The sequence below is a fragment of the Protopterus annectens genome, chromosome 14.part0 (genome assembly GCF_019279795.1).
Source record: "Protopterus annectens isolate FY-2018-M chromosome 14.part0, PAN1.0, whole genome shotgun sequence".
NCBI classification, from domain to species: domain Eukaryota; kingdom Metazoa; phylum Chordata; order Ceratodontiformes; family Protopteridae; genus Protopterus; species Protopterus annectens.
The window spans coordinates 1,080,746,258-1,080,759,604 of NC_056748.1; the positions used below are offsets into that span (position 1 = coordinate 1,080,746,258).

The 13,347-nt window shown below is 44.0% G+C and overlaps 1 protein-coding gene across 1 annotated transcript in view; it reads right to left on the reverse strand.

The window, feature by feature from the left end:
• Nucleotides 1-13,347, reverse strand: part of CFAP46 (cilia and flagella associated protein 46) — a 3,596,153-nt gene that overhangs the window by 1,371,173 nt on the left and 2,211,633 nt on the right. The window contains exon 41 of the mRNA XM_044056880.1: nt 12,420-12,602. Within this exon, the coding sequence (XP_043912815.1) occupies nt 12,420-12,602 (183 nt within the window). The remainder of the gene's footprint in view (nt 1-12,419; nt 12,603-13,347) is intronic.

Genomic DNA, 13,347 nt, shown 5'->3' on the forward strand with positions numbered 1-13,347 from the left:
TCCCACTATCACAGCTGACACACTCCTCCTAACCTGCCTAGCTTCTTTACTCTTAATAATGCCACTTTTACTATTGTTAATCCCACTGTCACAGCTGACACGCTCCTCCTAACCTGCCTAGCTTCTTTACTCTTAATAATGCCACTTTTACTATTGTCAATCCCACTGTCACAGCTGACATGCTCCTCCTAACCTGCCTAGCTTCTTTACTCTTAATAATGCCACTTTTACTATTGTTAATCCCACTGTCACAGCTGACACACTCCTCCTAACCTGCCTAGCTTCTTTACTCTTAATAATGCCACTTTTACTATTGTTAATCCCACTATCACAGCTGACACGCTCCTCCTAACCTGCCTAGCTTCTTTACTCTTAATAATGCCACTTTTACTATTGTTAATCCCACTATCACAGCTGACACGCTCCTCCTAACCTGCCTAGCTTCTTTACTCTTAATAATGCCACTTTTACTATTGTTAAACGCACTGTCACAGCTGACATGCTCCTCCTAACCTGCCTAGCTTCTTTACTCTTAATAATGCCACTTTTACTATTGTTAATCCCACTGTCACAGCTGACACGCTCCTCCTAACTTGCCTAGCTTCTTTACTCTTAATAATGCCACTTTTACTATTTTTAATCCCACTATCACAGTTGACACGCTCCTCTTAACCTTCCTAGCTTCTTTACTCTTAATAATGCCACTTTTACTATTGTTAATCCCACTATCACAGCTGACACGCTCCTCCTAACCTGCCTAGCTTCTTTACTCTTAATTCTCAATCTCACTACAGCTATATAACTGCATACCCCCACACACCGATACACATCAACAACCTCCTCTAACCCTCTCCGCAATAAACAACACAGCTTCTCACATATATCCCTCCAGCTTTTCCCCTGTACCTTCCCATATTATTCAAACCACAAACTGTCCTCCCCACCTCCTATGAAACCCCACTTGACACCAATAATAAGAAGTTATGTACCTACCATAACGTTCCATGTTAGTTGTCTTCTCTCGCCTTCTTTCTTGCTTGATGGGTTCGGAGCCGATCCCTCGGCTCCGACTCGGCACTTGCTAAGCTCGAGAGTCACTTTTACCAGCTCGAGGCAACCCCATATCCCATGATGCAAGGCGGTAAGTACCCAGATCTCGTTTGATGACAAAGGGCAATAGCACCAAGCATAAAACACTTCCCAAAGGAAGAAATAAAACTTACAGGATGGAAGAAGGACCAGGTCTGAATGGTCTTCAGTATAATAATTTCTTATAACAAGGTCTGTCCAGGCCAGGGGGAAGGAGGGAGGGTCAAGAAAGAAGGCGAGAAGACAACTAACATGGAACGTTATGGTAGGTACATAACTTCTTAATGTTAAGTTGTCAATCTCGCCTTCATTCTTGCTTGATGGGACCGCGTCCCTAGCACCTCTATCCTGGGTGGCTCAATGGAACAGACTCTTGAGGACTGTAGAGCCAAAGCTGGCTCTGTCCCTGGAGGCCAAGTCCAATTTGTAATGGGAAACAAAAGTGTGAGGAGTGGCCCAAGTGGCCGCTGCACAAACAGTGTCTAAAGGAAGTCTAGCTTGAAAGGCTGTAGAAGTAGCTAAGCTCCTAGTTGAATGTGCTTTAGGTTTTGAGCACAGCTGTTTTCCCCTGAGCAGATACATTTCAGAGATGACCGAAGAAAGCCATCTGGACAAAGTCACTTTAGAAACAGGAAGGCCTTTTTTATTATCCGCATAGGAAACAAAAAGTTGATCAGATTTTCTAAATTTTTTTGTTCTGTCCAAATAATATCTAAGTTGACGGTGGACATCAAGATGATGTAGTTTTTGTTCAGCTCTGTCTGAATAGTTTGGGAAAAATACAGGGAGATCAATGGATTGATTCAAATTGGTCTTTGAAGCGACCTTAGGCAAAAAGGTCGGATTAGTTCTCAAAGATACTCTGTCTTTGTGAAAACCAAATAGGGGTCGAACCGATAGAGCATGAAGTTCAGACACCCTCCTGGCCGATGTAATAGCCACTAGGAATAAAGTTTTCCAAGAAAGAAATTTCAGGGAACAAGAAACAGCTGGCTCGAAGGGGGGAAGAATCAAGGATGTCAGCACTAAATTTAGATCCCACTGAGGAGGATGATTCCTGATTGGAGGCTTTAGTAGGAAAATTCCTTTCAAGAAGGCCCTGCAGAGCCTATGGGACATAATATTATGATCTGCTACCCCGACATGAAAGTTGGAGATAGCAGCCAATTGAACTCTGACTGTGGAAGAAGAGGAGCCTGCATGAAAAATCTCTGCTAGGAAGTCCAGGACTGCCTGAACAGGGGCAGTGAAAGGATCAATATTCTTGGCCTTAGCCCAATAAGAGAAACGTTTCCATTTGCTTGTATAAATCCTCCTGGTAGAGGATTTTAACGGTTACTATGATGTCTCTAACTGGGTTAGAGATCAAAGGAAGCCTGGCTAAGGAAGGAAGTGGAGCAACCATGCTGTGAGGTTGAGAGAAGGGATAGACCGGTGCAGCTGACCCGATTGGTGAATCAGAAGATCTGGCACTGGGTCCAGATGCCACGGCTGCACCAAAAGGTGATGATGGAGGAACGGAACCAAACTTGTCGAGGCCAGTAAGGGCAATGAGAATCAATTTGGCTCTCAAAGCGGTAGCTTTCTGGATAACTTGAGGGATCAGAGGAAATGGAGGAAGGCATAAAGAAGTCCCTGGGGCCAATCCTGGGTCAGAGCGTCTCTGGGGGGATGGCCTGGTAGAGGGAAGAGACAGAAGAAGTCTGGACATTTGCTGTTTTGGGGAGTAGCAAAAAGATTGCAACATGGACGACCCCATTCCAGAAAAATCTCTTCCGCTATAGATTGCTTGAGAGACCACTCGTGAGGCATGAGAATAGCTCTGCTCAATCTGTCCGCTACAATGTTGGTTTTCCCAGGGATATGCGTTGCTACCAGAAACCGATGAGAGGAGATCGCCCATTGCCATAGTCTGAGCGCTTCTCGACACAAGGGGTAGGACTTGGTTCCGCCCTGTTTGTTGATATACCAAACTACAGACATGTTGTCTGTGTGGACTGCAATTGTAAAGTCGTTGAGGGCTTGCAACGTTAAAAGCACTGCTCTCATCTCCAGGACATTTATGTGCAGATGGTACTCGAACGGCTGCCACGTCCCATGAACCATCCTGCCCTGATAATGACCCCCCACCCGATCAGGGAGGCATCCGTGGTGACAGTGGCTATCGGGGATGGGGGTACAAAGTACCTGCCTTGGTGAACCTGAGGAGATGTGATCCACCAAGCAAGATGATCTTTGCAAGTCTGTGTCACCAGAATCTGGTGACGCATAGGAAGTTGTTGGTACGACCACTGTGTGAACAGCATCCACTGAAGAAGGCGCATGTAGAATCGAGCCAGGGGAAGAAGAGTAATGGCCGCAGCCATGAGGCCTAATACCTTTAGAACCATTCTGGCCTGTACTTTCTTGTTGGCCAGAATGATCCTGACATGACTCTGAATGTCTGAAACTCTTTGATCTGTAAGGGTAGCTGACATCCGAACAGTGTTTAAGTTTGCGCCTATGAAGGTAATAGACTGGCAGGGCGATAAGGATGACTTTTCGAAGTTGATCGAGATGCCCAAATGAGAACAAAGATTTATTGTGTAATCCCTGGCTTGTATAAGCTGATGCCTGGTGGTGGCTGACAGGAGCCAGTCGTCGAGATACGGAAACACCTGGAATCCTTGACGTCTCAGGTGAGCCGTGACCACTGCCATGCATTTGGTGAACACTCTGGGGCTGTAGTGAGACCAAAGGGCAGGGCTCTGAACTGGAAATGACTGGACCCCAGCCGAAGCGGAGAAATCTCCTGGAGCGTCTGTGAATTTTGATGTGATAGTACGCATCCTGAAGATCTATTGAGCACATCCAGTTGTCCTTCTGTAAGAAGGGCAGAATTGACTGAAGAGTGACCATTCGAATCTTGTCTTCCTCACAGACTTGTTGAGTCTGCTGAGATCCAATATTGGTCTCCAGTCTCCCGTCTTTTGGGGACCAAAAGAACCTTGAGTAGATTCCGGGCTCTGAATGGTCTGTTGTAACTGGCTGAATGGCTCTTTTTGCAGTAGTTTTGAAACTTCTAACTCTGCAATTTCCCTTAGACCGGTGGTACATCTGGAAGGGAATTTGAGGGAAAGGACTTTCCTCGAAAGGAATTATGTAACCCTTGGATATGATCGACTGTACGCATCTGTCTTGAGTGCGGGAATGCCAGGCTTCTGGGTACAGTGCTAATCTTCCCGACTGCCTCCAAGGAGGGACAGCCGGGCAACATCTCAGGGATGCTGAAAGGGCTTGTCAGAGAGAGGCTCTCTGTTTCCCTGGTTTTTGGACCCCTCTGCCTCTAGAGCGTCTGTTGTTGTTACCCCTCTGCCTCTAGGGGTACATTGACCACGTGAAGCCGGCGTGACTCCTTGGGATTTGCGGAACCACATTTTGCCACCTTTCTGTCCTTTGGGGTAAGGTCTAGAAGGGGTGGAAAAACGGACTCCTACAGCAGAAAGAGTCTTGCCGTCCTGCTCGCACCTGGTCAAAGTTTCCTTCACCTGAGGGCCAAACAAAGCTGACCCATCAAAGGGAGAATTTGTGAAGGACGCCTTAAAGGGATCTGCAAAGTCACATAGCCGCATCCAGGCTTGGTGTCTAAGAGCCACACCTGTACCTGCGGCCCTACTCGCTCCATCAGCAGCATATGATATTAGCCGCATGGAGGAGTTTGCAATGGAATTAAGGGTTCCTAGCTGCGAAGCAATTTTTTCTTGAGCTCCTGCAGCTGTAGGATCCTGTACCACTTCACCGAGCTCCTTAAGGATATCCCTCTGGAGTCTGGTGAAGTGACATAGGTAATTCAGCGAACGCATAGCAAAGGTCGCTGAGGAAAACATCCGCTTACCGTACCTATCCATGGTCCTAGAGTCCTTATTAGGAGGATGGACGGGTACGGAAGGAACTGCAAGTTCCTTCTTGGTGGCAGCAGCCACCACCATGGCATCAGCGGGGACACCCTTAGTGAGGAATTGCTTGTCACACGGGGCAGTGATAAATTTTGAAGGCCTCCTAGGGACTGGCTCTACAGAGTCAGGAGCTGCCCACGCCTTTCGGGCAATAACCTGCATAAGGGGTCGAAGGCGGAGACACCCAGGAGGTGGAGGGCCGAGATCCAAACGCCTCTAGGTATACTGACTCATCCTCAGAGGGATTGTTGGTGGGCCAGTTCCCCTCTGTTTAAGGAGTTCTAGGATGTCTGAGAAAGAGACATCCTCAGAGGGGATCTAGGGGATCCCTCTGACTCATCAAAGTCAGTATCTGAAGTGATAGACTCGGGAGTCTACATGTTTCCTCTTACAAGTCCTCTTCCTAGGAGGATCTCCGAAACATCAGGAGAATCCTCGGAAGAGGGGAAATTCCCAATGGGAAACCTGAGGCGGAGGATCTCTGGGTCCTGTAGCAAGAGAAGTGGCAGAGATGTCAACAGGCACTATAGAGGGAGGAGCTAAGGAATAGACTGCTGACTGATACCAGTGGCCAGCACACTCTTCATCACCTCGAATGCTCCCTCCCAGGCAGGTCCGAGAGAACCCGTTCAAGAACTAGGAACTCCAGGGACCACCGAAAGGGAAGTCTCCGAGGCAGATGTCGGAGCCGAGCTCACCAAGGCCGAGGCTCCAAGGGGAAGAGCGGGTTCGGACAAGGGTCCGATGCCACTCACCCCCTCGGAGGAGACCATGGAAGCCCGGCCACCGAATCCCTCTAAGGAAGGTCTCAAAGAGGAGAGAAGAGTAGAGGCTGAAGGAACAGAAGGGGGTATCTGTCCTCCAGCCGTAGCAGTAACCATTCCCGAAGACTCCAACTCCAAGCTCTGGGACAGAGTTGAAGGAGGAACTGTAACGGGGTGTGGACCAATAGTCGTCTGTTGAGACGGACTATGTAACATTTGGGCCAGTGCCTGTGACTTAAGTAATCTACTGACCACTCTCTCTAAGTCATGGTCAGAAAGCTTGGATGACCTTGAAGATCGGCTCCGATGGCTCCGTTCCGAAAGGAGAGGTGAAGCCGGAGCCGAAAGTATCGGCTCCAAGGAAGGAGACCTCGACCTCTTCCTGGAAGGAGCCATCGGAACCGATGAAACTATAGACCCTGTCGGAGCCGACAACTTATCGGAGCCGACAGGTATCCTCGATGCATCGGCTCCAGCCGGAGCCGATAGAGCCACAAAAGTAACGGTGTCGGAGCCGATCGGAGCCGACACCGATGCCTGTGCCACATGGTGGTCGGAACCGATCGGAGCCGACACCGAAGTGGTCGATGCAGCATCGGCACCGATAGCCATCGGTGCCGAAGGCTTAGTTAAGCCAGAATCGGCTCCAGCCGGAGCCGATCTCGACTCAGAACGAGTCGGAACCGAGGCCGCAGGCTTTGACACAGAAGCCTGGGCCTTGGAAGATTTGGCAGATTTGGATGGAGCCGACTTAGCCGGAGAGCCCTCCGGCTTAAGAAGGCCCCTAAGTATTAGTTTGTTTCTTCTTTCCTGCAGGACTCTCTGGCTGAAGGAATGACATATAGCACAGGAGTCCTGCAGGTGAACAGGCCCCAGGCAATACAGGCAAGAAGTGTGACCGTCTGTCAGAGACATCTTCTGACAGCACGAGTCACACTTCTTAAAGCCTGAGACCCTCTCTTTTGACATGGTGTAACACAACACACACACACACCAGTCAAAGAATTAAATTAAATTAAATATACCAAAAGGGTATAAGTAGAAAAACACACACACACACCCTAACAGGGGGGGATGGGATGGGTAAAGTTTGACTAAAAAAATTAGAAGAGACAGGAAATTTTCTGTCAGAAAATCTTTAAAATTAACTTAAAACTAAAATTTAAAGGGTTTTTAGTAAAAAGGGGCTCAAATATCTAAGTATTAAATCACTTACCAGGAGATGGTAAAAGGAGGACCTCATAAGCGAAGCGGCAAACGAGATCTGGGTACTTACCGCCTTGCATCATGGGATATGGGGCTGCCTCGAGCTGGTAAAAGTGACTCTCGAGCTTAGCAAGTGCCGAGTCGGAGCCGAGGGATCGGCTCCGAACCCATCAAGCAAGAATGAAGGCGAGATTGACAACTTAACTTCCTCATATAGGAAGAAAAAACACTAGACATGGTATGCATCCCTTATTACCTAGCTACTCGAATGTGGAGACATGCATTCTAACCCTGGCCCAACCTCTAATCCTAACCACAAGAGTAACCCCAAAGATTTAAACATACTTACACTTAACCTTAGAAGTATATGTAATAAAATAGCCCTACTGCATGCCTGGATTGATCAAAATAAACCTGACATACTAGCCCTTACTGAAACATGGCTACACCCAATATAAAAGACTCAGAAATAATAGAGCCAAATTTTGCAATAACCGGAAGAGCTAGATCTTAAAAAAGGGGGGGAAATAGCACTTCTATATCCCTCTACACTCAACATCACACCCTACACCAGTAATATACCCATCTTTTCCAGTGCTGAGGTACTAATCTCCTTTTTGAACCTCAGTATTTCAAAAATAATTTGCATAACAGTAATATATATCCCACCAGGTAACAATATACCAGAGTTGGAAAATATTTTATGCTGGACATCCAAAACAATAAACCTTGAAACAATCTTAGGAGACATAAATATAGATTGGCAAACCATAGCTTCTGACTCCCCCACAAACAGTATAACTCTGTATGGTTTTTGTCAGCTTATCAATGCTCCAACAAGATACAGCAAAGATCTTACCTGCCAATCCACCTTAGACTGGATTCTATTATCCCACTCTGCCAAGTGCCCCTCTTCTGTTACACTGCCAACTCCCTGAGCGATCATCTACCTGCTTATACTCTTAGAACAAACTCCCAGCAACTAAGAGTACACACTATAAAATCAGTTAGGAACTCAACTAATTTTTGTCAGCATAAATTCAACAATTTCCTCCAGGAAATAGACTAGACACCCCTTAAACAACTACCCCTTAATGATGCTGTACCATACTTTAATAACACCTTCCTTCACATACTTAATACACCAGCTCCCATTCGTATGAAAAGAATCAAAAAGAACTCAGCACCATGGCTCTCTAAGGAATGTAAACACCTGATGAAGCACCATGGCTCTCTAAGGAATGTAAACACCTGATGAAGCACCATGGCTCTCTAAGGAATGTAAACACCTGATGAAGCACCATGGCTCTCTAAGGAATGTAAACACCTGATGAAGCACCATGGCTGTCTAAGGAATGTAAACACCTGATGAAGCACCATGGCTCTCTAAGGAATGTAAACACCTGACGAAGCAAAGGGACCTACCCTGGTCAACCTGGAAACAAAACAAAATCATGTTAATTTCAAAACACTACATAACAAAGTGACAAAACTAATCAACAGAGATAAGAAGTCAGATTATTCCCAGCTTCAATTCCAGCATAAAATCAACCCCAGTAAATTTTGGCACTCCATATCTTCTCTACTTAACCCTGGAAGAAAAGGAGAGCAACACCCTATCACCAGATACCCCTCCATCACAAATAGGTTCATAGGTTCATAGGTTAGTACTAAGCTAACTGCCCTTGTGAGCCATTTTATTTAGCCCCAATTCCTTCTCCTGACTCTCACTCCACCCTTTGTTTGTACAAACACCTTACCTATTAATAGGCCCCCCACAACCCCCCCCCACTAAAAATAGTGGAAAACTTTAACAAGCACTTCATAAAATCAATTTCAGTCCTACTAACACCCCTAATGCTGGACCTCACCCACCCTTCATCCTATTCAGACATTGACCCCAGGCCATCAACTACTTCTAACCCTGTCATTACTAATCCCCATACTCAATAAAATGTCATACAAACCCCATTCTCATTTCAGCCCATATCCACTGACACCATTAAGAAACTGCTACAAAAACTGAAACCCTGCTCTATACCTCAGCTGAGAATCTCTACCAGTACTACATCAAATTGCCTGCTAACTCAGTCGCCTACCCAGTTAGTATCCTTATAAACAGGTCTTTATCCAAATCAGAAATACCTACCATATGGAAACAATCTCACATCACCCCATCCACAAAGGAGGCAACTCTTCTGATCCATCCAATTTCCATCCTATATCCATCCTGTCACCCATATCCAAAATTCTCGAGAGAGGTATCCATCAGCAGGTAATGCAATATCTATTGTAAAACAACCTTTTAACCAAAACCCAACTTGGTTTACGACCTAGCTACAGCACAGCTACAGCCCTATTATCTTTTACAGACATCGTGAACAAGGCCAGAGATGCAAGATGTTATAAAACTTCAGTATTCCTTGATCTCTCCAAGGCCTTTGACACAGTGTCTCACCCCTTATTTTGAACACACTGTCTAACTTAGGCTTCTCACATAACATAACACAGAGCTATCTCAAGTATCGTAAACAAGCAGTGAAATGGTACAATGACCTCTCACCCTTACTCCACAACCCTACTGGAGTCTCCCAAGGCTCCATCCTAGGACTCCTACTCTTCAACATTTTCACAAACAACCTTCACACTGCCTCTCACCCTGGGACCCTCATTCAATATGCTGATGATTCCACCATAATCTGCACTGCTCAATCACTACCAGAACTGCTTTCAAAAACTCAACAGTCCTTTACTGCAGTTGAATCCTGGCTAAGAAATGCCCAACTCTTTCTTAATCCAAAGAGGACAAAACTAGTACTCTTTCATCCGAAAAACACCTCCCCTATCACTGATCATTTGAACATCCTTGCATCTGACAACACTGTCATAGAAACAGTGCAGGAAACCAAACTTCTAGGTGTTAACATTGACAATAAACTTTCATTTGACCCCCATATACAGCAAAATAAAAGAAAACTAAACAAAAACTGGGACTCTTATATAGAAACAAACATTTCTTTACTGCAGTAACCAAAACTACCCTTGCAAAAACATTTTTACTTCCCTGCCTTCTTTATGGTGCCCCTATCTTAACTAACTTACAAAATTCTACCCTGAGCAAGTTGGAACAGTGATTCAACAAAGTTGCAAAGTTTGCCACAAACTCTAAATATCACAAACACCACTGTAAACCACTCCTAGAATTAAACTGCCTTGAAATCCCCAATCAGATTGCCTTTATTCAGCTGTCCACCTTGCACAACCTTATTTTCAAGCCGACTGCCTTCCCTGCACTAATTAATCTAGTCACACTTTACACACCAAATCGATCCCTACGATCAGAAGACAAAAATCTCTTAGCCATCTCAAAATCCACAAGAAAACCAGGTCACTCGCTGTATTCATACTCTGCCTCTATACTTTGGAATTCACTACCACTAGCTACCAGGTCTATGCCTGGCCTAACCCATTTTAAAGCATCTTTAAAAAAAATCATCTCAAAAATACATGGCTCTGCTCCTGCATAAAGCCTGCCTGATGCTCGGGTCTTCCTCTTCGATTACGTTTCAATCCCTCACGGACTGCGAGATCGTAAAGCTTTTCTAACTCCTTCTCCGTTTCCATACCATATCCTTAAATACTGTATGTATGGTGAGAGTGACTATTATTGTCGGTCATGTTTTAACGCTATAGAACTGTCTAGCTGTGTAGTAATATAGTGCAACATCTTGTAGCAGTTTGGTCTTTCAGCTTATTTTTGTATAGTATTCAGACCTCTCAACCAATCAGGGACAAATTCCAACAGAATCAGGGACAAGTCAAGAAAAAATCAGGGACACTTTTAAAATATTAGTGCTATTAACTTGAAACATTGGCAGAATCATAGCATATGAATTAATACACATTTTCTGAAGTAAAAGAAGTGTATAACTCTTAATTATTGTCATTATTCATTGTGTAATTCACCATCTTTTCGCCTAAAGTCACTAATTTTAGGAGGGATTAAGAGGGACAGAGCTAAAATTTGAGTCAAAATCAGAGACAGTTGAGAGGTATGATAGTATCCCTAATGTAATTGTTATTGTATTGGATTATACTGTGTTTGTATTGAACTGTATGTGGAGCTTTTCTCCCCGGGCCTCTGCTGAAAACGGGTTCTGTGACCCAGTCAGACCACCCCGGTAAACAAATGTCAAATAAATTAATAAAAATACAGTAGGAACAAGCAAAAAAAGTTTCTTTTCACACAAAGTCATGAGCGGAATAAAATAAACGTGTAATGCATTAGGATAGAATTGGGAAGTCATACAATATATCATGCACAGACAGGAACATAGAGACACACACACACACACACACATTTCTTCAGCAAGCCTTAACTCACGAGTTTCAGAACCCCTACCAGTCATGACTCATAATTCATAGCACACTTCTTAAAGGAATTAGTACAGCACATACCCAGTATATGACAGGACAGGAAGCATTTCTCAAGTTAGGTACAGTACAATAATTTCCGATGGCATCTAGCTCCACAAAACATGGCCATTTTTAAGAATGCCTATTGCCCAAACAATATGCCAAACAATGGTCTATTTTACAAGTTCCAGCTCTTTTCTGACCTAAGTGAATGGGCTCCAAGCTCAGCAAATAAGTCTGTACTTTAGGAAGTGTTCAGAAAACATAATGGAACTTGGCAGGTAATGGTCTGAAAATACTTTCATGAAGCTAAAACTCTTTCATAATTCACACTCTGCTATTACAGTTATTCCTTATATTTTAAACAAATCATCAAGGCAATAGCTGAGTGTATAAAACAAACTTCTGAGGGGCATTCTACTACCAATGTAAATTGTTTTACTGTAAACAATTTCTACAACAAATAACTGCAAAGCAAACAGGAAATGATCTGTTTTTTTTTCTTACTGTATTAGAAACAATTTTCTTTATATTCCGTACAGCTAACACAATATCAGCACACAATCAGATTCACAAGTATGGTTAAGATCAGCAGTCAGAAGAATTAAGAATGAACTATTATAAAACAGCAGTCAGTGATGCATATGAAAGAAATCATGGACAAATTGTGATCCTCGTCAATTTATATGATCTCATGGACTAAGCAACCATTCCATAACATGCATCTCAGCTAAATAAATACCCTTTTTGTACAGCAGAAAGAGAATAAAAAAATAACAAGGAAACAGCTTTTTAAAATGCATGCTGGAAAAAAGCTGATCCCCTGATGGCTCTGTGCTGTTAGCAGTGCAAAGGACTTTATGCTATATGCTAAGGAAAACTATTGCCACCTTGGAAGAACATAATCTGAAAAATATTTGAAACTGGTTGTGGGTTCACATCTCCTCTGATGCAGCTGGTTACGTGTCCATAATTCATTTAATGTCTTTTTAATAATTACTTTGCTTACCTGAGGAGGTTAGCATGCTCCATCATGACCTCAGCACTCTTTTCCATATATCCATACTGTAAGAATTCAGTTTCAATGTGGCTCATCTTATCACATGCATCAAGTAAAGATTTAGCGATTTCTGGTGAGTTGTCTTTGTTAGCATTTGGATCGAGCTCTGCCTTGATCTGTATCGACACCATTCTGGAGAAAAAAAACACAATGAGAACAGTATTACACACACACACACAAACACACACACAAACAATCTGAGTTAGTGATCACACACACAAACAATCTGAGTTAGTGATCACACACGCACAAAATCTGAGTTAGTGAGCACGCACACACAATCTGAGTTAGTGTGCACACACACACACACACAATCTGAGTTAGTGATCACACACACACAAACAATCTGAGTTAGTGATCACACACACACACAAAATCTGAGTTAGTGATCACACACCCACACAAACAATCTGAGTTAGTGATCACACACACACACACAAACAATCTGAGTTAGTGATCACACACACAAACAATCTGAGTTAGTGATCACACACACAAAATCTGAGTTAGTGATCACACACACACACAAAATCTGAGTTAGTGAGCACACACACACACACACACACACACACACACACACAATCTGAGTTAGTGGGCACACACACACACGCACACACACACAATCTGAGTTAGTGATCACACACACACAAACAATCTGAGTTAGTGATCACACACACACACAAAATCTGAGTTAGTGATCACACACACACACAAACAATCTGAGTTAGTGATCACACACACACAAACAATCTGAGTTAGTGATCACACACAAACAATCTGAGTTAGTGATCACACACACAAACAATCTGCGTTAGTGATCACACACACACACAAACAATCTGAGTTAGTGATCACACACACACACAAAATCTGAGTT